Genomic DNA, 25,532 nt, shown 5'->3' on the forward strand with positions numbered 1-25,532 from the left:
AGTGAGGTACTGCAGATTGCTGTAGCTCACTAGCTTTGAGGTGGTCATCCCTGTCTCAGGGAGTAATAAACTTTTTGAATCTCCTGTTGATTTGAGAATCCATGGTCTTGAAGGAGGCTCTTCCTGCCTCTGCAAACTGCAGCAGGGCAGAGAGAAACTTTTTGAGCTCCCGAAGGTGAAAATGACTACTTTTCATCTTACTATGTAATAGTGTGTGTTGATAATTAAAAGACCGGTTTGATTTAGTCAATTGCTTCTTATAGTTTTCTTCAACTTCAGCTATGTTGAGTCAGATAAATAGTGCTTAATTGCTTAACAGTGATTATAAATTTCTGGAATTAATCTCTCATGTGCTATTAATAAATCTCACATGTGCTATTGCCTTCTTTTCTCTATTTGACATTCCAAAACTGGCAACTGAAATTAATTCAGTTAGAACCTTTGTTCTAGTGTCCTTAAGTACAAACCTGACTTTTTCAAGTGACTAGAATTCTAGAGACTAATTTTGTTTTGTCCAGTGTCAATAAGTTGGATTTATCCAAGTGATAGTCATTCTCAGGTAGGATTTTACATAATCTGAGAAATGTGCTGGTGTTTCCTTTGAGAATGAATAGACATAAAAAACATTTGATGGTCTCAAAGTTTGGCTTGTGGGTTGTTTTTTTTTTAATCATGTTTTTTTTGGTTGTTGTTGTAGTTGTTTTTTGTTTTTAAATTTTATGGTAAAGCTTTATTAGCAGGTTCAAATCAGCTCCTTATAGTTCCATATTAAAAGTGAACTTCAAAATAGTTAAAATTCCAGAAGTTCAAAAGTGTAGTGAGCAGGAAGAAAGGGAGTGGGGTTGGGGGAGGGTGGGCAGAGAGAGTAACTGGTAACAGGTAATTACTGACCAAAGTATTCAGAACTGCGAAGGAAGGTGGAGTGAGGTCTAGAACGCATGCACAGTTCTGTTCAGATGACAAACAAAATGTTTTGTATTTTGTACCATATCTGCATTTTTAAACTGTTTTGTATAATTGTGTTAATGATGCTGCGAGTGCCGTATAAACACTGTAAAGATACGATAATGTTTAAATTATTTTCTAATGATTGTATTTCTAATTTTGTTTTCAGAAAGACAAATTGCTTCTGGTCTTTGGTTTGCTTGGAGAAACTATATTATATCATAAAACCAATATAAGTGCGGAACAGCCAGAGGTGATGTTGATGCATCACAGAATGGCATTTATTAGCATTTCAGTCTTCACTGTTAGATTGCTGCAAATACTTCTCCCTGTAGAAAAGGTATGCCATCACTAAGTTTAAGTGATTGTCTTTTGATTGTGCATTTTAAGAGGGCATAAAGTGATACCTTCCTCAGCGGTTAATACTGGGAAAATAGCCACTGGACAGAGAAATTAATCTGATTTACATTGGCTGATGTATGATCACAGAAGGCAACTTTGACCTTTTTACAGTTAGCAGTGCGTTCTGCATAATCTTCTGCAGATTTCAAGTCTTCAAAAAAATACATTTAATACAATTTTTTAGTGAGTTTTTGAAATTCAATGTTCTTTTTCTTCCTGTATTTTTTTCTGGTATGATGCATGGTTTGCAAAGCTATGCTGCCCCCTGCTCTTTTATAGTATGTGTGCAAGTATGACTAAAACTACATAATGTTTAAAATCATTGCTTTTAATTTAAGCAATTATGTTTCATATACCATAGTGGTTTTAATTATTTACTTCCAATGCTCTTCAAAAGAAGTTCTGTTGTAGCTCTTGAGTTATTGTGGATTGGTTTTTTTTTTTCAATTTATTTTAGATGGAGGGGTCTGATGTTTGGAAGTTTTTGTGGGATGGAAAGTGTAAGAAGATGTTTAAACCTGTATAAGTTTACATTTTTTTTTTTGATCAGTTTTTATTGCAGTGTAGCTCTTTTTTAGACATTCTTGAATCTGAGTAGCAGATTGATTTTTCAGTTACAGGCTTTTTGTCACAAATGTTGAGTCTTTTAATATAAGCAGTCTCTTGTACCTGCAAATAACTGTACAGATACTAATCTAATGACTTTTAATATTTTTTTTCTTTATGTTCTTGCTTTGTATGTAATACAAGATTTCAATTCTGTATATGACAAGAGTTGAAAAAAAGTTACGGTATTTGAGGTCAAAATTTTAGTTGAAGGAATACTGAATACTTGAGTTAAAAAAAACAAAACAACAACAACAGAAATCCCAGTTCTTAGTATGCGATATTGCTATGTGGATTTGTAGACAGCTTTTTATTAAATACAGAAATAATTGTGGTCTGCGTGTTCTCTGCCATCTAGTGGTTAGACAGTACATTGACCTGGCCCATGGTGTGTGTGGTCGTTAGTACTGTGGCTGGATCATAAACAGCATGTGTGACTGGTTGCAGGTCTGACGTTGGGATTGACATCTAGTGAAATCTCACTTTTTAATTAAAAATATATTTCTTTATATGGAACTCATTTGATTTGCGTTTCTTTCTGTAGTTTTTAAGTAGCAGCAATAGTGATGATACTTGTTGAATACTGCCAAATGCTGTTGTTAGTTTTTGCTGTATTTCCAGGATATTACTCTGATAGTTGTTTTCTTTTTCAAAGGCGAGTAAAGTTTTACAAAACAGTTTGCTGAACGCTTTATTTCTTCTCTCTCTGGATGTGTCCTTCTCCTTGGAATATCCAAGCGTTCATGAATCCGTTACAGCATATCTGGAACAGATGAGTACTGAAAACTACAGTATTTATAAAAAAGCTTCAGAAGCTGCACATTCGATGGAATGCACTTGTAGCTTTATGATTGAAGTTCATAAGAAGGTGTGGAATTTTATTACATAAAATATTTCCTGTAGCTAAATTTCTTTCCTCTGCTTCCCTTTCTCTGTGGTAAAAACTGGTATAGCACAGCCAAAGAAAATCCATAATGATGAGTATTCTGTACCATGCAAGATGTAGTAAATTTATGTTTGTTTTCACTAATACTACTCATGACGTTTGTAAAAATTTCATTCTAAGTAAAAACAAAGAAATAAACACTTGGGGATTGGAAGTGGGCACAAACCCTTTTATGAGCAAAGTAGTAAGAAAGAAGCAAATACTCTGTTTGGGTGTGTGTATGTAGGTTGTCCAGTATTTAAATAGTTCAGAAAATTTTAATTCCCAACTACTTGGCAATTGTAGCTCTGGTAAAGAGCTACTTAGCTCTGATAGAGAGCTACTTCTAGACTGTGAAATTTGTGTGTTTCACTTTGTTATGAAATCAACTAATATACTTTGATTTATTAGTTAAGAGATTCTAGCATGGTACTGAAATTTTCTCCATTATCCAAGTGGACCAGTAATTGTGCAAAGTACTTGTTCCATTGATAATAAAATAAATGAATAAAATACTGTGATATAAATATAGTGCAATCTTAAATCTGAACTAATATATCCTTTATATAGGCAGGTTCTGAACTTAATAGAAACAATGCTTTGTTCATAAAATACTGGTTATGATGAGGTTTACTCTGTCAAATTTCAATGGCTTATGTTTAATGTATTTGATAACCAAAAGTATAAAGACATATGTACTTAAATTCAACAAAAAACAACTTGCTCTTTAATATTAGTAGTGAATTGTTGAAAGTGTAATAGTTAAATCTTTCATTGTACTCTTCTCACATAAAATCCGTATTGATTTAAAAAATAATAACTTGATTAAATGCATAAGGTGTTCATGAATGAGTCTATTCGGCAGCATTTTAGAAAGTGTTTTGAATAGTTACAGTGTTCATACTGTGAAATGTTAGACATACATTATTCTGGTAGAGTTTAATAGAAGTTTATTTGGATTCAGCAGCTGAAGGGTTTTGAGCTCCCAGGAGTAGGTTCTAAAATTTATTTGTTTGAAATCTACTGAATTTGTTAATCAGGTTCATTATAAATTTCTCTGTGAAATGCTGAACGAAACAGTAGTTAGTAGATGTATTAAATGATGATAAATTCTGCAAGATTATGCGATAACATTGTATACTTTTAATATTACTAATTCTGATAGTTTCTTTCTTTTCATTTTACTTCTTAGGGGGACAAGAATCTTTCTGAATTAGTAGAATTGGCAGATCAGGCCTTGAGTAGTCTACCTTACCATCAACACTTTGCCTTGCTTCAGGAATGCATTCACATGTGCTCAAATATGTGAGTACATTGCTATTTAAATCTCTTACTTGAGAAAATATGATTTTTTTTTATGGATAAACTTTCTGAAGTAGCAGCTCAATTTGTTTATTCCTTGTATTTGAACAATTGTTTTCTTTAGCCATTGAAAAATCTTTTCTAAATAATTTGTGTTATTCTGTAGTGTTTTTCTTGAAAATTGAATTTCAGGTGCTAAAAAACTGTGGTTTATTCTTTTCTATGTATAAGCTTTCATGATTTTGTATATAAAATTGCGATGTGATTTAGAATCATGGAATGGTTAGGGTTGGAAGGGACCTCAAAGATCATCTAGTTCCAACCCCCCTGCCATGGGCAGGGAAACCCTCCACTACACCAGGTTGCCCAAAGCCTCATCCAACCTGGCCTTGAACACTTCCAGGGATGGGGCATCTACAACTTTTCTGGGCAACCTGTTCCACTGCCTCACCACCCTCTGAGTGAAAAATTTCTTCCTTATATCTAATCTAAATCTCCCTTCTTTCAGTTTAAACCCATTGCGTCTTGTCCTATCACTACACGCCCTTGAAAAAGGTCCCTCTCCAGCTTTCCTGTAGGCCCCCTTTAAGTACTGGAAGGCTGCTATAAGATCACTCCAGAGTCTTCTCTTCTGCAGGCTGAACAGCTCCAACTCTCTCAGCCTGTCTTCATAGCAGAGATGCTCCAGCCCTCGGATCATCTTCATGGCCCTCCTCTGGACCTGCTCCAGCAGCTCCATGTCCTTCTTGTGTTGGGGACTGCAGAGCTGAATGCAGTATTCCAGGTGGGGTCTCACGACAGCAGAGTAGAGGGGCAGAATCACTTCCCTCGACCTGCTGACCACGCTCCTTTTGATGCAGCTCAGGATACAGTTGGCTTTCTGGGCTGCCAGTGCACATTGCTGGCTCATGTTGATCTTCTCATCCACCAGCACTCCCAAGTCCTTTTCCTCAGGGCTGCTCTCAATCCATTCTCAACCCATTCTCTGTACTTGTGCTTGGTGTGGAGAAATCTTTTGGCTGCTGCAGCATCCTGTGAAGGTTCTTTCCCTATGCCGGCTAACTAAAACACCTGTGGCTCGTTACACTGGGAAAGTTGCCTTGAAACAGGTGCTGTAGCATTCAGCCAATCACTCTGGGAGATGGATGGTCAAGTGACCAATAGCCTTGACCCATCTAGTAAACCACATGACTCCTGACTATTTAAGGCAGGGCATTTACTCCTAAGGGCGAGGCATTTCCTCCTGAGCCTTGGAGGAGTGTGGGCCTTCCTTAGAGTAGAGCCTAAAGCCTTCGCATTAGAGCATTGGTCTGCTTGGAGCCGCCTGAAGCCTTTCACTCTGGTGCCCCAACTTAATGAAGTCGCCTCAATAACCTCGGTCAGGGGACTGGGCTCCTCTGCGTCGCGGCCGCTCAGCACCCGTTTGAGCTTGTCCATGCTGGCCTCCGTGGCCGTACCCCGTGCACGGCCGAGCTGCCCTTCCCTCCTCAGGGACTACCAGCGCCGTGCCGGCATGCACCGCCAAGCAGGTGATGAGAACATGGCAGCTCACTCCCATAAAATGGCAGCTCCCATAAATGGTGGCCAAACCAAAGTGGCAGCCCCAGGGTATGTACGGGAAGGGCCTTCTGGTTCTGATGTACTGCTGGGTCAGCCGTAAGGGGTGGCCGCTCCACCATTTCACCGGTGGCTGTGAAAACACTTGACACGTTCCATCAAGACGGATGTTCCGGCCCTGACCCCCATCCCCAGGGAAGGGGGATTCTTTCCCTCACGGGACACTCAGGGCTCTTCCTGGGGGCAGTGAGGTGGGGGGTGTGATGCTGAGTGCAGGACAGTGGTAGGACATCTCCAAGGATCTCTGGAGGGCGGGGGAGGTTGACATCTAAAGAGCATAAGTGTCACTGTGAGAGCTCCAGTAACAGGATGAATTCCCAGAAGAAATCCACTCCATCAAGGCCACAGAGCTGTGTCTGTGACATGACTGGAATGATTACTGTAGATGACAGAAATGCCCCTAGCAAAGGTGTAGCTGCCCTCTGGAGACAGATGTCCCAGTTCATGAGTCTTGTAGAGAGCAGAGGGTGGCACACAGCCCAGTACTGATCACAGGATGTGGTCACCAGTAGTAAAGCCTCTCTACATGCAAAAGGTGCAGGAAACACTACTAAGGCCATGATGAGCAGAGATGGTGCTGTCCCCAGTCAAGAGACTGGCCATCATCTGAGGTAGACTGGTGGATCTATAGAAGGTCTCCAAGGAAGACAAATGCCTCAAGAGGAAGCTCATGGGGGTGTGCAGATGCTGGTTTGTCACCACCAGCATGATGCTGAGGGTTTTCCCAAACACCTTGTAGATCATGAGTGAGAGGAGGAAGAGATTTGTCTAAGGGCTGAGAACAATCTCCTTTCCAGGTAGGGATAGACTCCATGATTGTCCCATTATCCTTTCTCCAAGGATGGTTTTAGATGTTTCTTTTCCCCTCTGCCTTTGTAGGGAACCAATGAGGAAAAATATTTGATTCAGTTTTAGTTGTTTGGGTCTCAGACAGACAAGTCAATGCAGGTACATTTAGTTTGTTTGATTAGAGAAGGAGTAAAGCTCCTTAATTACACAGTCGCTGGGTCATACGAGTGAGACAGATAATCAAGAAAAAGTGGAGTGTTCCTATTTATTTGTTGACAATATTATAAAAAAATAGAATAAATTAGAATTAATAAAAAAAATGAATAACATAGATTAGAATTAATAAAAATAAATTAAGATAAACTAAAATCCCTGCCAAGCAAGAATGACCATCATAAAAGTAATAAAGAAAGGCTGAGCCAGTAATGAGTTACACTATGACAACTGGTTTGCTAGATGTATCTCCCATGGTATTGCTGAAAAATCTCCCTGCTTGATTCAAATTAATCTTAAAACAAAAAGGGGGAATTGTGGAGAAATCTTTTGGCTGCTGCAGCATCCTGTGAAGGTTCTTTCCCTATGCAGGCTAACTAAAACACCTGTGGCTCGTTACACTGGGAAAGTTGCCTTGAAACAGGTGCTGTAGCATTCAGCCAATCACTCTGGGAGATGGATGGTCAAGTGACCAATAGTCTTGACCCATCTAGTAAACCACATGACTCCTGACTATTTAAGGCAGGGCGTTTGTTCTTAAGGGTGAGGCATTTCCTCCTGAGCCTTGGAGGAGTGTGGGCCTTCCTTAGAGTAGAGCCTGAAGCCTTCGCATTAGAGCATTGGTCTGCTTGGAGCCGCCTGAAGCCTTCCAGCTGCGACAGCTTGGGATTGCCCCGACCCACATGCAGGACCTTGCACTTGGCCTTGTTGAACTTCATGAGGTTCTCACAGGCCCACCTCTCCAGCCTGTCAAGGTCCCTCTGGATGGCATCCCTTCCCTCCAGCGTGTCCACAACACCACACAATTTGGTGTCATCTGCAAACTTGCTGAGGGTGCCCTCGATCCCACTGTCCATGTCACCAACAAAGATGTTAAATAGCACTGGCCGCAGTACTGACCCCTGAGGAACACCACTCGTCACTGGCCTCCACTTGGACATTGAACTGTTGAGCACAACTCTTTGAGTGCGACCATCCAGCCAATTCCTTATCCACCGAGTGGTCCATCCATCAAAACCACGTCTTTCCAGTTTAGAGACAAGGATGTCGTGTGGGACAGTGTAAAATGCTTTGGATAAGTCCAGGTAGACAATGTCAGTTGCTCTTCCCCTATCCATCAATGCTGTAACCTCATCATAGAAGGCCACCAAATTAGTCAGGCAGGATTTGCCCTTAGTGAAGCCATGTTGTCTGTCACCAATCACCTCCTTATTTTCTATGTGCCTTAGCATAGTCGCCAGGAGGATCTGCTCTGTGATCTTGCCGGGCACAGAGGTGAGACTGACTGGCCTGTAGTTCCCTGGGTCTTGTTTTTTTCCCTTTTTAAAAATGGGGGCTATGTTTCCCATTTTCCAGTCATTGGGAACTTCACCAGATTGCCACAACTTCTGAAATATGATGGATAGTGGCTTAGCAACTTCATCTGCCAGCTCCCTCAGGACCCATGGATGCACCTCATCAGGTCCCATGGACTTGTCCACCTTCAGGTTCTTTAGATGGTCTCAGACCTGATCTTCTCCTACAGTGGGCGGTTCTACATTCTCACAGTCCCTGCCTTTGCCTTCTGTAGCTTGGGCTGTGCAGCCGTAGCTCTTGCCAGTGAAGACTGAGGCAAAGAAATTTACAAAGAAACAGTCTTAAAACACTTTGACCTCTTTCAAACTCTTTTTTAGTTCCTTTGTTCCACGTGTGTTTGTGTAACTTACTTTTATTTCACTTTCAGAGATCCTAAAGGACTTATTTATTGTAGATGCTGTGTATTACAATATGGCATGTCATTTATTAACCAACATGTTTTTATTGCTTTTTAGATTTTCCATGTCTCTAGTTAGAAAATATAAGTTATCCTCGGGTGCCTGGAAAAGTTCTGTATTGAACACTTAATTAGAGATACAAAATTTTAATTTTATACTGATTCAGTATTTAGCTTCAGAGATTTTTTTTTTCCAAAGGAAACTACATTTAAGAGCTCTCTAATATGTATTTTTAAATTATGAAACATCAAAACACTTTTCAGTGTTCTAATGCTTTTAGAATTAATTATTGTTTGATTACTATTTCAAACAACAGGAAGTTCACTTCAATTTTTTAACTCACATCAGTTCACTTTCTGATAGTGAGATGGTCTTTTACCTCTGAAGCATGTCCCTGCATTCTGAAAGCACAGAATGTTTTTAATGATCATATACAATGATATAAGTAGCCTATTAAAACTGAATAGAATTTTGTTTTCTCAGATGAATATAAATGTTTGTCAGGCTCCTAATTTTGATGAAAGAAATTTGGAAAACTATGGTCTTTGATTACCTACATTTTTTAAGAAAACTAATACATACACAAATGTGAAGATTGATATGATGATATTTGGCAAAATATTAATTTCTGAATTTTTGTCTGTCAGGTCATTTTTCAGGATGTATACCTATTCAGGAAGTATTTTTCAGAGATTATTCTGAAATTTAACAAGAAAATTTTTGTAGACATCTTTGTGTACTGTAAAATAAATAATAATTCTTTTTCATTTTTAGTTGGAAGTCTGCTGAGGCTAACTCATTGCTCCAAGCTGAGGGTCAGAAGGTGCTTCTCCATCTATTGTCTCATCCTTTGTTGAATATAAAAACTGAAGCCTACCACTGCTGTTTGCAAGTTGTTAAGGTTAGAAAAAATGCTTACTTAATACTCTTGATGATGCACCAAGTAATGTGCATTATATGATTTTCTCATTAAAAGTATTTTTAACACAAATTCTGTTTACTATGTTATATGCTTTGAAATCTGTTTATGCCTGGGCTTAGAGTTTGCTGTTATATTTTTGGTATTAAATCTACTTGCTTAGGTTATACTTCAGGTACTACACTTCAGAATGACAGGATCTCTAGAGGGGGAAAAACAGTGACTGACAATTTTAGTTTTTAAAAGGGTTCCTAATAATGCTGGTCGCCTTGAGTTTTTGCTGCTGTTATACAGAAATATTTCTGTTTAATTTTACTTTTGAAAAGAATTCAGGTGTTCAGTTTTGCTTGTCTGCTGAAATGAAGTTCATAGAATCACAGATTTGTTTGGGTTGGGGCCTTTAAAGATCATCTAGTCCAACCCTCCCTTTCACTGGTTCAGGTTGCTCAGAGCACCATCCAACCTGACCTTAAATGTTTCCAGGGATGAGGCATCTACCATCTCTATGGGCAACCTGTTCCAATGTTTCACGACCCTCAATGTAAAAACTTTCTTCCTCATATCTAGTCTGAATCTACTCTTTCAGTTTAAAACCATTATCTCCTGTCCTCTTGCAACAGGCCCTGCTAGAAAGTTTGTCACCATCTTTCTTACAAACCCCCTTTAAGTACTGAAAAGCCACAGTAAAGGTGTCCCTAGAGCCTTCTCTTCTCTAGGCTGAACAGCCCCAAGTCTCTCAGCCTGTCTTCATAGGAGAGGTGCTCCAGCCCTCTGGTCATTTTCATGGCCCTCTTCTGGACTCGCTCCAGCAGCTCCATATCCTCCTTGTGTTGGGGACTGCAGAGCTGAACGCAGTACTCCAGGTGAGGTCTTAAGAGAGCAGAGTAGGGAGGCAGAAACAGTTCACTCCACCTGCTGGCCATGCTTCTTTGGATGCAGCTCAGGATAAAACTGGCTTTTTGGGCTGCGAGCTCACGTTGCTGGCTCGTGTCTAGCTTTTCATCCACCAATACCCCCAAGTCCTGTCATCATCCAGTCTGTATTGATACTGGGAATTGCCCTGACCCATGTGCAGGACATTACACTTGGCCTTGTTGAACCTCATGGTGGTTCACATGAGTCCACTCCTCAAGGACAAATTCTATTCCCTTCATAGTGATTTTTCACATCCCTTTGGTTTTTTTTTGTTCAAATTTTTTTTTGTTCATGTTGAGTTGATTGCTTTTCTGCTTTTTGCAAGGATGTTTACCAAAGGAAAAATAAAATAATAACATAGTAATAAAATACTGATACTTTCAGAATAAATGTTTTTACCTAGGTTACGCTTTAATTGCTTAGACCATATAAAAAATCTGAAAGAATACCTCTTTTTCCTCTGTACAAAAGCTTGGGTTGTGTTTAAGAACATGTAAGTCCTTTTATGTACTCATTGTTTTAAATCTTTTATTCATTATTGTTATTTTGGGGAGGTTGTTTTGATTTTGGTTTTGTTTTATATGGGTGTTTTGTCACTGCCTTGGTTCTTTTATAAAGATAGCCCAAGGCATAAAGAGTGTAAACTTCCTAAAAGTGTAGCTTTACTCTATATTAAGAACGGCAATGTCATATTCGTCAGGTCATTTTAGGTATTCAGTAATACTGGCTCACAAAATAAAAATCACTTTTCTATTTTGATATAATACTTTGGACATCAGCTAAACTTATTCTGCTTATAGCATAATTCACTAATGTGCAAAGATGCTGGAACTAGTCTTTCACAAAAAAACCCTCAATCTCCACTGAATGACGCTTCTTTTTGTGAGATTTTTACCTGCCTAGTTTAGGCTTTGCTTATTTTAATGTAATACCAAACAACATACAAAGTTTGTCTAATTTATTTGCTCTATTATTTAAAACAAAACCAAAATTATTTTGTATTTCATAGTCCTATGTAGGAACAGGAATTTTCAATCAGTAATCTATAAAGATAGTATTTCTTTCAGGGCTGTAATGTTTCGCTTTCAGGACTGTAGTCTTCCAAACTGCATGGAGAAAGCCTTTCACTGCATGACAGCTTCAGGCAGTCTGTAAAACAAGATGTGGTAGTGGAGACTACCTTGAATTTTAAAACTAACCAACTTTATTTTTACTGAAGGACTGTTTAGGTATTGGTAATATTGCAAAGCCTGTGTCTTCAATCTGCCATGGAGTACATTTTCTTCTTCATCCAAGAGTTTTATATGAAATCTGTACGTTTGGCCTTCAGGAAGATAAGAATGAGGTACTGTGTTTAGTGCTATATTTGTAAGTTGACGTGCATGCAAAATAGATGTTGATATTCTCCATGCTGGTCTGAGGCTTTCCTGAAGTTTTGACTGCATATGGTTTCTTATGGATAGAAAGGCTGAGCAAATGGTGAAGTTGTAGTAAATGGAAAGATTTTTTTATGATGAATTCAGAGACAAAATAATGTTCTATGCATAGGATGCTATTAAATGTAATAAAGACCAATGAAAAATGAAATAAGCTATGTTTTTTAATCATCCTATAATATGTTCAGCCCTATTAAAATGTGCATATGATGAAATAGTAAGTATGGTGCTTTACATTTATGGAAACGTGAAGTCTCAAGTCTTTGTAAAGGCAAGATAACCTCCAAAATGTGTGCATTGGTGGAGGAGCAAAAAGACATTTTAAATCTACAATGTCTTTGCTATAAAATGTGTTTCATCACTACAAACACATCTGTTTAAATTTAATTACCTGAGTATCATAGAAGTGGTTTATAGTGTTATAGAATAGGACCAAATTTCCACTGGGTTCATTTATATGCATGAATGCTTAATAGATCCTCTATTTCCTAGCTTACATATAAAGCTAAGTAGGGATTTCCGAGAGGGGAAAAAATCAGTTACATTATTTGTAACCATTTTATAGCTGATCTGTAAGGTGTCTCCGATCAGAGGGGAAAGAATATTGACTAACACAGTTTTATTTATTTTTTTCAGCTTGTCTCCTGAAATGAGAGTTCTAATGGGAAAGTGATTGGGTGCTGTTTAGGGAGAGCTATTTGTGTGTTTTCTCTGAGATTCTTTTCTAACAACTGGATGTTTAGTGTGACCAACAATTTAAAAGTTGTGTTCTGCAGTGACAATATTTTGTCTGTAGATCCTCTTTGAGATGTTTTTGTATAACATTTCCAATTACAGCATTGACAAACTGACCTAGACATGTTTGTGCTTGTATTAGTTTCTTTTTTTTTTTGTATTATTGAGCAGGTGAATTCTACAGCCAAGGCCATTCTGACACATCTATTGCAAGGACGATTAATAATGGCAGTATTGACTTGGAACAAGTTTATTGAGGCCCTTTATCCTGTCATTCCTGTTTTACAGGTACTTCTAAGTGCTTTAATCAGAATCTGATGTATGAAATCATGTAAACAGCAACACTGTCATGTTAAACAACAAACAGAACATTCACCTAAGTAGCAGAGGGAAAATAGATTAACAGTAATATACCTACAGACTTGTTTTGTTGGATGTCAAATGAAGAAATGTTTTATAGGGGTCCTAATGCCAGTCAAAGTTGCTACTTTGAATTTGTAAAAAAATTTTAGCGTGGTATTACTAGAATGTGAAACTTTGAAATGTTGTGGTAGAAATCAGCGCATATTGACTGGGATTTAAAGATATAAGTGGATGATCCAAGTATAGATTAAAACATTGCATGCTTTTTAAAATTGGTTAATAATTATTAGAATGTTCATCATATCTTAAATTTCAAAATTGCAACTCCTTTGTGATGATTAGATTGTTTTCTGATGAAGTATTTGCTTAACCAATAGCAATAGGTGTAATGTGTATTTTCAGTATATTTTGATATTTGTTTTTCGATTTTTTTGTTTCCAATATTATTAGAAGTATCAACAGTCAGTATTATCCTTAGACCTTAGTCTTCGTATTTGTAACAATGTGCAAATTTTTTTTTCGTTATCTTTACTCCTGGCTTGATCTAATAGGAACTTTTGCCTTTCTCAGTCTGATTTTCAGCCTAATTGCTCCATCCAAATTCTTTATTTTTCTCTAGTGCTAGAAATTTCCCTTCTATGATCTGCTTATAGTCTTCCAGGTTAGATATTTTGCTGCATCTGTCTGATGTGTGTTTTTCCTGATGTCTGTTTTTTTGCCTTATTTCTGTGTTTTACTTAACTTAGATAATGCATCCAAGTATACATTTTGTCTTTTTTTTTCTCCAAAAGTATCATTCTTGATAATTATACCTGCTTATTCGTAACACTGCTATGTGTTCATTAATTGCCTACACCTCTGTATTACTGTCAGTTGAAAAAAATGTTCATATAACTTAAGCCCTTACATAAACTGCATAAAAATCAAGGCAAAATGGGGGGAAATAGCAAAAAAGATGGACCATGAAATAGAAGGCTCAGACAGAAAAATATGCAGAGGAAATACACTGAGAACTTGAAAGTGGTGGGAGAAAAGTTACTTCAGAGCTTTCTTGCCCAGTAATGTCAGCTTTTCTGTGTTACCCACATACATATCTTCCATTGATATTCAAGATTAGGTAGGTGGGGTTTTAATATAAGCTGTAGGTCAAACATATGAGAAAGAACTTAGCCCGGTCTCATTTTTCTGAGTAGAATTTTCCTCTACTATAGATTGTAGTGGCTATGTACAGTAGATACTACTACCAACGGCCTGTATTTACCTGATGCATGTAAAAAGCCTTGTATTTTACTCTACTGTTTGAATGTTTGCAGTATCATTACTTTGATGTAAGTGATTCTGGTTTGTCTTGGTTGTGTATGAAAGTGCTTTGACTAAATATCTGAAAAGAGAGAGGATTTAATGTATTGAAGTCATTTTCTTGCAGGGTCTGAATTTGAAATGGAAACTGACCTTACAGAGCAGCATCATGTTAACAGATTGAAGGGTAAAGCGTCAGGTCAAAGTACCTCTGGGCCATGTAAAAATCTTTATTTTGATTTGTATACAGGTCCATTTATTAATTTGTAAAATAGTTTTTACAGAGGGATATTAATATGCAGAAACTGAGTTTTCTTAAAAGTTACCAATTTTTTTGGGTGGAGGTGTTGCTCCTTCTCCACCCTCCCTTAGCCCCTAAAAGGGAAATTACCTTGTCTAATTTGCTAAGTTAGTAAGCGGATTTTTTTAATTTTGCTTATTTTTGTTTGTTTGTTTTAGGGTTATGCTGACACAAAAGATACTCTAGGTAACTGTATCCTCACTTTGAGTGAAACAACCTCTGACAAAGGAGAGGGTATTCTCCCTAGAACTACTAGACTACGGGCTGCTCTGCGTCTTCTCTTCTCAAAAAAACATTTGTAAGTAATGCCCTCTAGCATTTCAGCACATTGTCTCATGTCGATGACAAAAATGTCTACTCTAAAAACTTGATTATTATGCAGCAGGTTGATTTAAAAGGTAGATGAATCAATATTGAGTGGACTAAGTACTTCCCCCAAATGTATAACTTCTATAAAGTAATTTTTAACTATACAGCTAAATTTTTCCAGTATGAAGACTTTATATATTTATTTTGTTTACTCCTATAGGGTTCGTTCTGTAGCACTTAAACATTTAGCATTCCATCTTTTGAATGAAGAAGGGGTGAACCTGAAACGCCCGCATCTGCATGGCAGTGTGCTTTCCAGCATTTCCAACTTATTTATTATGGAAAGAGCTATTGAGCTAAAATTGGATGATAAAATGGAGTCAATATTTAAGGTGAGTAAACTGTCTAAATATTGTGTCATTGATCAGCTCTTCCAGCTGCCCGGTCATTGAAGTTATCACTTTCTGAAGGCTGCAATATTTCTTACAAATTGGCTTGCTTCTTAAAAAGGTATCTATTTATATATTCTTTCTGTGCACACTTAAAACAGTACTTTTTATGCTATCATATGCAACAATAAGAAAAGAATTACTTCTTTCTTCTTTTTTTTTTCTTTTTTCTTTGCAGTTAAATTAACAGCAAGATTTAACCTGAGTATGGAGAGCACAGGCCTGCTCTCTTTACAACAATTTCATTGTATATGGGTAGAGTCTGATTTTTCTTACATAGAGCTTTTTCCCCCCACAAAATCAATTTTTACCGAAACAGGCATAAATATTTTTTAATATGAAATATTCTAAAACAGATTACAAATTTATGTCTGTGTTTTCCTAATATTGCTGCTTTTGCTGCAATAGTGAAAAAAAAATCACAAGTATTTGACCTATGTGAAAAATTTTCTCTTTTTTTGGTTTTCTTTTATTTTTAATCATCTACCCTCCATTCTTCTTCCTTCTTTACCCTCAATGCTTTCAGATTAACAATGTTCTTCCCCTACATCCTTCAAAAAGTTAGGACCTGAAATTTGTATGGATATGTAAGATTATTTAGATTTCTCTGTCCTTTTTACCATTAAAAAGTCAGTCCCCTTTACAGAGTTAGAAGAATATTCTAGCATTTCTCTATAGTGTTGAGCTTTCTATAGTCCTGCAAAAATTAAGCATTATTAGAAATCTACTTCAATTGTGCACTAGAAAATATCGTCTCGTAATATTCCACAGGTATTGTTTCCAGAGGTTTGTTTTAAAAAGATTATAACCTAATCCTTTCATACTACATGCGTGTGAAATCTAATCTTTAGATCTCTTTATTTTCTACTTTCTGTTAGGAAATTTGGCTGGTTACCTTGTTTCATAATAGTGTACTGGATATAAATCTAATACAGTTTTACTTTTAGGCAGAAACTATTGAAAAACTGTATGACATCTTGACTTCTGATGCTGTTGACCTAGTTTTACGAAAGTCTGCAGCCGAGCAGCTAGCTATTATTTTAGAAGGTAAAGTTCTTCAGAAAATTTATATTCATATGCAGATCGTTGCCTGAGCTTGCCGTTTTGCTAGGTTTTCTGTATGTTTGTGCTGAAGGTACTTTTTGTAATTTTTATGTAGATTGTTGAACCAGAATTTTAACACTATTGTGGATAATCTACCAATTCTAATAAAAAAATAGTTATTTGTTGTTGTCGAGCTCGAGAATAAGAAATAATGGTCTTACTATTTGAAAAAACAGCTCCCTTGTGTAACAGAAGAGTGAGCTGAATTATGTAAGCTTTGTAAGAACATTTTTTTCTGCTTTTCCTTTTTTAATGTTTGTCAAGTTGTTGATCTGTCTCAACTAATGATGCTTCAAATTTTTTTGGTGTTGCTAAACCAGATTCTCAGTCTGGAGTGAGAGAGGTGATGGTCAATATAAAAAAATATATATTTTTAGTGTTGTTGTATTTTAATTAGGAAAGTTAATTCTTAGATTACACAGGCTAGCTAAAGGGATTTTATACTTAGTGAGAAATTCCTTCTATCATCCTGAATCTCTTCCTCTATTTTGATTTAGCCTAAATAGTAATGACAGTTAAAATGGATCAAAGTGTCATTTGTGTGAATGAGGGTTCAGTAAACGCAAGCTAAGCTTACCTGATTATACCCTCTTTCAGTATCAAGAGGCAGACTCTCTGTGGCATTTCATCTAACATGTTTGCAAGCAAAGTATTCCTCTTCTTACTCTTTATAATTTAAGTGACTATTCATAAATTTGCATCGCAGGTTTGTTTTTTTTTTTTATAATTGTGTTGCTCACATGGGAAGAAATTATGAATTCTGGTAAAGAAGATCTGATTGAATTAAAATGCACCTAAGCAGTCTTGCATAGAGCATGATTTGACTCAGTGCAGGGTCACAACTGTAGAGTTTCAAACCTGGATTATTGTACTGTACCTACTCAAACTCTGATTCAAGTATGTTTTCTCCAAGGAACTCAAATTGTAATGATAGAATATATATTTTTCACCATAGGAATGGGAGGTCTTAGATAATAGTAAAATTAACATTTTTCTTGTCAGAAAAATGATCACAAAAATGATGAAATGTGTACTTTGTCTTCTAAAATTAAGTTACTTATGACTGCCAAGGTTTTCAGATGCCAGGAGATAATATGAAAGATAACACAGGATGAAATTGTAAAGGAAAAAATGCAGCTTTATCAGGACAAATTTCATATGAAGAATCACTTTATTTAGAAAAAAACAACAAAACCAATCCAAATGACATAGCTTTTTTGTTGTTGTTTGTTCTTAAACCAGATGCTCTGAATGATGAGTTCAGTGGAAAATACTCTCATGGTGATTTGAGTTTTTGTAAATACCATTTTTATTTCCATATTAAACTTTTGAAGACTTGTTAAATATTAAAATTCTCATCTGACTGAAATTGAGTTGCACAGGGGATCACTGTAACTGGAACATAAAGTTCTATGTGGGAAGTTATGCACGACATTTACGAATCTCATGTTCAAGAGATTACTATGGTCAAGTAACAAGACTTAAGAAGCTTGCCTTGGCAGAGCCAGAGCTATTCTTGTTCTGCTGATCAGCCATTTTGGAAACTTGTTCTCAGGAACAAGAGTTTGTGATCTTCTGGAAAGAAGTTTAATATCAAATTGGTGCAGAACCAGTGATTCTGTCTTTTGTTTTTCCTACAGATACCAAAATGCATGACATTGTGAAAAAGTTAGGTGTGATAGAAAAGATTTTGGTTTACCTTAATGAATGTATACATGTGGATGGCAAGGTAAAACAATTGTTACAGGTTCTTCTGCAAGCATTGCACCGCATGACAGTAGTAGAATTTGCCTTTTTCTGCACTTATAATACTAATCTTTGTACATTAATTCTGCACAGAACACAAATGTTTAATAACAATTCTAATTGCAATATGTATTTTTTAAATTACATTTTTGTTAATGCTAGGATTCTCTTAGTGAAAGATTGGTTTGCCTATTTATGATAAAACATAACCAGAGAACTGTGTTTAATGTGGTTCAGAAATATATCAGAACTTCCCTGATGCTTTCTCAGTAGAGACCAAAAAAATAATTCCTAATGACTTTAAAGAAAAAAAAGTGTTATGTATCATAGTCTCTAAATTTAAGTCCTGAAGCAAATTATCATTAAAAATGCAATGTTGTTGTAAATGGGAGTCTACATGTCAGACTGAGTTTCAGGTATAAGTACTTTTCTGACCAATAGAAGATCACCTCACCAGGGTGAGTCTCAAGAGAGAAGATGACACTTAGAGATGGGTGTGTTTTTATTGTAGATGACCAAGCTTTCAGTTTTTGTGATATGTCCAAACTGATTCTTGAATTTTTCTGAAGTTTGTTTTTTGAGAACATTTTATGCAAGCTTATTTAGGCTACAAATCGCTCATCATCACTTCACTGGATACACTTTTTGCATGTTTCTTAGTTCGCTTGCGTAGTATAGTTATAGTAGTCCCACAGTCCAAACCTTGAGTTATTTTAAGAAACTATGAGAATTTTTATATAGTAATGCCTTCTTTCCCAAAAATGTAGAAAAGAAAAAACTGCTTGATACTTAGTGGAATTCTATTTATTTGTCAAATTAATGAAAATTACATTCTTCTTCAGTAATGGTAACATTTTTTCCAGATTATCAGTATCTAAGTTTATTTTATTCCTGTAGCATTAAGGAATGTCTAGTTCAGTTTATGATAGCTTGAATATGAGTACTTTTGTAAACCACTGAAACCTAATTGGAGAAATGAAAATATTAAGTTCTGTAGGTTTTTTTACTGTGGTTTTTAAAAATGTCAGGTTTTTATCATCTTACTTTTTTTAGAGATACAGAGTAATGCAAATATTGTTTTGTTTCATTTTGGATAGTGAGTAGATATTAACCTAACTACTTAATAATTCACAAATACAAGCCTGGGAAATACATGGCCTTAAGCAGGTCCCTCATAGTCAGGTGAAAGTTTAGGATAGACTTTAAAATAATGTTTTTAGCCCTTTTATAAATTCAAATTTAATCCAGGAAGGGCACAGGCAACAACTCTCTAGGGACTGTGATGCCCTTCTCTTGTATATATGGTTTGTGGAACCTAGGACGTTTTTACTAAACAGAACGTTCAAACTTTACATGATGAAAGTTGCATAGTATTTTAGAGGAGAAATCTAAAATTGCACATATTGAAGAATGAATGGTTTAGATTATGTCAGCAGGAGAGTGTAAGCTAACATCTGTATATGAAATTCCACTTCAAGTGCTAGAGTTCAAAAGTTTGTCGTCTCTGTGTTGATAGAAGTTTTGGATCTGAAATGCTCTGCTCTGTAAAATAACTGTGAAATGTTTCTTCTGCAAAACGACTAAGCAATCTTACTCCTGTCTCTTGAACACAACCAGTAGGGGTCTCATGCTTAGCTCCCTCAAGCTCTGACAGTACAAACCACTGCCCAAGAAAATAAGCTATCCACCAGAATAGAAGATAAATGAAGTAGGAGCACTGCTTACCTCGTGTTTGTTATAACTCAGTCTAAACGCAAAGTTTTAAAGTTTTGTTAAGTCGAAGAAAGACCATGTAGTTTTGGTTAAATAAGTCATTAGGACACTACCCTGAGGGAATCTAGCCCAGATTCTGGTTCTCCCCTCAAGTGGCTTTTAAATTTAATCTTAAAATCAATAGACAAGTAAACCAAACAAGAAAAAAAAAAACAAACACCAAAAACCTTGCATGTTCTTAGAAAAGTGGCTACCAAGAAAAGGATAAAAGACGTAGTAGATAGAAAAAGCACCTTTTAAATAATGGTTTATATATAGCTGTGCAAAAGTCTTTACATACTAAATAAGCAGGGCTTGTGTTAATTCCATATGAAACTAAACTATATTTGGTGATGCAGTTTACAAAACAAAATTTAAAAGCAAAACTTCAGACAAGTGAACTGTGAAAGACAAACTGTCTTCTCATTCTTAGGAGAAGTGACTTTGATGGTATTTTTGGCCATTCACTGATATTTTAACTTTTAGCAAGCTGGTTTCCCTTTTTAGGTTTCCTGATATGAAAGACTGGGACACAGAAAATGAATGTGGTAAAATAACCGTTTGCATTTAAAAAAAATGAGTTCACGTATATGATTTTAAGTATTTGGAGGTTTTTTTTAAATCCTTCAGTTCACATATATGCTTCTTAAAAATACATATTTTGGAGGCAAACCTTATAGTTGTATTCTGATGCTAGAGACCAATAAAATGACCATCAATTACTAATAAAACAAAACTAGAAGTGAATAAATATTTTCTAATGAATATGCAGTTATCATCTGGGTGAAATGGACTAGTCTAAGAAAGTTGTAAGTTTCTCTACTATAAATGATGGAATATATTGCTTCATACCATGATAGTTTGTATTAAACATCTGGTAATAGATTGTCCTAATTGTTATCTGTATTTAATTTTTTTCTCTATACCTGCAGCTTATGGAATCCATAGTGTTACCATGTCTAACACTCTTACGCAAACTTGTATATGCTGATCCAGTTGTTCGTCTGTCCCTAGCACAGCAATCATCTTTACTGCTTTTGCTATTCAGAGGTATATATTCTATTTTGACTTTTAATACATGCATGGAAACAAAATGTGGGAAATGTAGTTAAGCCTTCTTTAGAACCTTGGATCACTTCAGAGTCTCTAATATTTAAAAGAGAAATCATTGTGTGCTGGTGTTACCCATGTTGTGGCATCTGTTGATGATTTATCTTTATCTTGATTTTAAATCCCAATATATTTCAATTAAGTTAATGTTCCATCAAGTTTAAATATATTTTCAACTTCAAATAGCAGCTGAAGTTTTTATTGGTGTGAGAATGCTGCCTTTTTAAATTTAAGGGATAATATCTGAACAGGCTATAGATAGGTAAATATTAGCTGTGACAACTTAAATTGCATTTATACATTTAGTCTAGAGCTTAATCTAACTTTTATTGATGGTCAGACTCATTTAAAACAGCCTACAAATACTTGAGAAAAGATGGCGGGAAGGTAGGGGAAGGGCTCATTACATTAGTGTTCGGTGATAGAACAAGAGGAAATGGGTATAAGCTTAGTCAGGGGAGATTCAGGTTGGATGTTAGGAAGTATTTCTTCTCTGAAAGGATTGTCAGCCACTGGAATAGGCTGCCCAGGGAGGTGGTTGAGTCCCCATCCCTGGATGTGTTTAAGAATAGAGTGGATGAACTGCTTAGGGATATGGTTTAATGGGGATTAGGGATGGTTGGACTCGATGATCTCTAAGGTCTTTTCCAACCTAGAAATCTATGAATCTATGAAGACGTTGGCAAAATGACTGTGGAAATCAGTTGTTTTTAACCAGTGTCCTTCTATGTATTATTAAATGTCAATATTTTCCTAACATATTTTAAAAATCTTTATTTCATTCAGTTTCCCTGATATTCCAAAATGATCCTGCTGTTTTAACTGAAACTACAGTATTGATTTGTCTTCTGTTGTTTGATGAAGTAGCAAGAACAGAAACGTGGTAGGAAAAACAATTATTTAATGGCATATTCTGTAGTCAAAATTTAAGGTTTTAATGAAAGTAAGTTTTTATATGGGATAAATTATGTTCCCAACTTTTATAGATCTGAAATTGCATATTTGTAGGCCAAACGAATTGTTTCAATATTTGGGTTGCATGCTGTATAGATTTACATGGCATATTTTTGCCATATAAATACTTTGTACCTCAGTGTTAATTTTAAGTTTATTTTAGTTTTAAAAAACTCTAATTGGTCTGTAATCCATCTTTTTCATAAATGGAAACAACACAGATGAAATTGCTCACTGTCAGTGTGGGTTTTTAACTTAATTGGAATTCTTCTATTTACATTGGCTTTTAAGTGTAGAAGTTGTCCTTAAAGCAACAGATCTCAGCTTACGGTATTTTATTGTTTGAAATTTGCATATACTCCTGAAAAAATGTGCTTTTAGAATTCACACACATGAAATACACTGAGAAGAATTACAATGCATATTTTTTCTCTAATACAAAAGGGGAAATAAGGATGTCCTTTGATATGTTATCTTTAATTTCGTTTTTATGTGCAGTACATCTGCAACAAGTATTCTGTATGTGTGTGATCTTAAAACTATCTTAATGTTTCATAATCATGAAAAAATGTTTATTAATGCAAATTATTCATCAATGGGTTGCTAAAGAGCTAGCTGGAGGAAACAGTACAGCCATATCTGAATAACAAAGAAATAATAAGTGTAACATTAGTAGAAAATTGAAGCCTAAAATAGGGAATAATAGCTATAACTTAATCTCTTGCAGGGCTGATGGCGTGATCATTAATGATACTGACCTCCCTGCCTTCAGTTTACCTGTTGCTGTTGTTAGAAGGTATGTATGGGTGGGGTTTTTTTGTTTTGTTTGTTTCAGTTAACTTTTGCTGCTTTGCATTTACTGTCGTTCCTGAAGTATGGAGGTGGGAGAATGAAGGGAAACAGTTGATGTTAAATCCAAAGTTGTCTGTGTTTTTAAATATGGAGTTTTTTCTTCAGATCTTTGCTCTTTGACAAAGAGTTTCAAAAACTTTATTTGCAAGTTTAAAAGTGTGTTCTAATAGAACATTTAAAAGACCGAAAAAAAAAAAACCCAAAATAAAAACCAAACACTGTCAAAATTTATTTATTTATTTATTTTAGGTATCATCTCCCAGTCAGGATCACTGCTCATCATGTAGTTAGCCCTAATACTGTTGTGGTGCCATTGTCTTCTGAGTGCTTGACTATGAAACCTGTGTCAGATATGCTTAAGATGGCTTGGAATCTGTCGTGGTACCATGGGATTGAAAACCTATTGCAACTGATAAATTATGAAAAGGAAGCAGAAACGTGAGCCATTTTATCTTGATTTTAAATCCCAATATATTTCAATTAAGTTAATGTTCCATCAAGTTTAAATATATTTTCAACTTCAAATAGCAGCTGAAGTTTTTATTGGTGTGAGAATGCTGCCTTTTTAAATGTAAGGGATAATATCTGAACAGGCTATAGATAGGTAAATATTAGCTGTAACAACTTAAATTGCATTTATACATTTAGTCTAGAGCTTAATCTAACTTTTATTGATGGTCAGACTCATTTAAAACAATTTTAAATGGACTCTGTGGTTGTTTTTCTTGTAGTCATTGTGGTTTTTCTAGGGAGCTGCCTTTTTTCCCTTTGATTGTTGCATGACTTTTTCTCTTTCTTTCCTTGGGGATTTAATTTTCAAATAATTATTCTTTTTAATGATAATACTAAGAATTCTGGTAGATAATGAAGAAAATTCCCTTTACATGCTTTGGTTAGCTCTTGATTAAGCATCATTTCTCTCTTTGAGACTATTTTCTATACAGAACTCAATGTCTTAGAAGATTCTTGATTTAATGGGACTGAAATGCTTGTATCTATATCTCTGTCCATCTTGACGATTTTTTTGCTTGTGTCCTTTAAGGGGTCCTTACAAGTTTTATTAGTAAACAGTGTGGTTCTGAGCCATTGGAAACTTTGCAGTTGTTGATGTGATAAATAATTTTCATTTTAAGTTCTCTCAGGCAAAACCAAATCAATCTCTTAAAAGAAGATAGTAAAATAGTGTATAGTCCAAGTGGTTAACATTTACAGTAGCGTGGATGACAAGTTCATTACAAACAATGTGAATAGCACCTTTTAAGTAACTTTTTGAGAGGTTCTATTTTTCCAAAGAACCCAAACAGCTCAGGATTTAAATGTGAGGTTGTTTATTTTTGTTGGGTTTTGGGGTTTTTGGAGGAGGTGGAAGAAGGGGAAGGAGGAGAAAGGATTGGTTAACAAAAATAAATTTTTAAGGCATTTATGTTTTGTTTTCTTATTTGAACCAACAAGTGAAGGAGTTGATGTTGAAATATTTTTAAAGATACTGGCTGTTAATAATTTTTCTCTTATACATTTTCAGATTTTTAGACTCGCTAAAACTATCCTCAGAAGACTTTCTTATACTCAAAATAACTCACACAAACTATGGACTGCAGGATTGTCTTAATTCAATCATTCAGGCAGTATCCCACAGGGATGTTAGGACTGCTCTTTCTAGGCTTAGTTTTTACGTTCTGAATGACAGACTTGCATTAAAATGCAGTTCTGGGTCTTGTGGAACCACTTTGAAGAGCTTTGTTTGGCAAAAAGCAATAAACAGGTAAGCACACTCACTACGGAAATCCATTAAAGATTGTGATGCTTAAATTGTAAATTTCCTAGTTTTCATGTTTTCGGAATTGATTGTCCACGTACTTTTGATTCTGATAGGTATATGTTGTTCCCTCTATCTGCTGAAGGGATAACACAGCAGGGCATAAGTTTCTGGAGAGCATCAGTGGCAACTTCCTGATCCAGGTGACAGAAAAGCCAACGAAGAGAGGTGCTTTGCTGAACCTCTTGCTTGCAAACAAGCAAGGGCTTGTTAGGAATGTGAAAGTTTAAGGCAGCTTTGGCTGTAGTGACCATGAGGTGGTAGAGTTCAGGATCCTCAGAGGAGGAGGAGGGCAAGAAATAAGATTTCAGGAGAGTAAACTTTGACGTCTGCAAAGATCTCACTGTTAGTGTCTCATGGGATAGGCCGTGGAGGGAAGAGACGCCCCAGAAAGCTGGTTAATATTCAGTGATCACTGCCTCCAAGCTCAAGAGCAGTCTATGCCATTGAGAAGGAAGTCAGGCAAAAAGACCAGGAGGCCTGCATGAATGAATAAGGCAAAACTCAAAGATAAAATGGAAGTCTACAGAGGGTGGAAGTAGGGACAGTTAACTTGAGAAGAATACAGAGACATTGCCTGACCATGCAGAGGCACAGTTAGGAAAGCCAGAAGTCCACCTGGAGTGGAGTCTGGTGAGAGACGTCAAAGGCAATAAGAAGTGCTTCTGTAAGTACATAGGTGACAAAAGGAAAGCTAGGGAAAGTAATCTTGCTGCTGAATGGGGCAGGTGTCCCAGTGACACAAGACATGGAAAACGCTGAGGTCCTGAATACCTTCTTTGCCTCCGTCTTTACTAGCAAGACCAGCCTTTGGGACCAAACAATATTGGGTCTAATCCTGTTCAACATCTTCATTAATGATTGGATCATGGGGCAGAATGCACCCTCAGCGATTTACCTATGTTACAAAACTGGAAGG

At 36.2% G+C, this 25,532-nt stretch overlaps 1 protein-coding gene across 1 annotated transcript in view; it reads left to right on the forward strand.

Moving 5' to 3' along the window:
* RTTN (rotatin) overlaps nucleotides 1–25,532 on the forward strand; it is a 92,579-nt gene that overhangs the window by 13,565 nt on the left and 53,482 nt on the right. Inside the window, exons 11-25 of the mRNA XM_086608537.1 lie at nucleotides 1,115–1,285; nucleotides 2,609–2,821; nucleotides 4,071–4,183; nucleotides 9,328–9,454; nucleotides 11,607–11,732; nucleotides 12,730–12,846; nucleotides 14,680–14,819; nucleotides 15,051–15,222; nucleotides 16,227–16,326; nucleotides 18,024–18,112; nucleotides 20,814–20,931; nucleotides 21,778–21,874; nucleotides 22,673–22,741; nucleotides 23,047–23,235; nucleotides 24,320–24,559. Of these exons, the coding sequence (XP_086464663.1) occupies nucleotides 1,115–1,285; nucleotides 2,609–2,821; nucleotides 4,071–4,183; nucleotides 9,328–9,454; nucleotides 11,607–11,732; nucleotides 12,730–12,846; nucleotides 14,680–14,819; nucleotides 15,051–15,222; nucleotides 16,227–16,326; nucleotides 18,024–18,112; nucleotides 20,814–20,931; nucleotides 21,778–21,874; nucleotides 22,673–22,741; nucleotides 23,047–23,235; nucleotides 24,320–24,559 (2,081 nt within the window). The remainder of the gene's footprint in view (nucleotides 1–1,114; nucleotides 1,286–2,608; nucleotides 2,822–4,070; nucleotides 4,184–9,327; nucleotides 9,455–11,606; nucleotides 11,733–12,729; nucleotides 12,847–14,679; nucleotides 14,820–15,050; nucleotides 15,223–16,226; nucleotides 16,327–18,023; nucleotides 18,113–20,813; nucleotides 20,932–21,777; nucleotides 21,875–22,672; nucleotides 22,742–23,046; nucleotides 23,236–24,319; nucleotides 24,560–25,532) is intronic.

This window comes from Tauraco erythrolophus, chromosome 3 (assembly GCF_009769465.1).
Source record: "Tauraco erythrolophus isolate bTauEry1 chromosome 3, bTauEry1.pri, whole genome shotgun sequence".
In the NCBI taxonomy this organism is placed as follows: Eukaryota; Metazoa; Chordata; class Aves; order Musophagiformes; family Musophagidae; genus Tauraco; species Tauraco erythrolophus.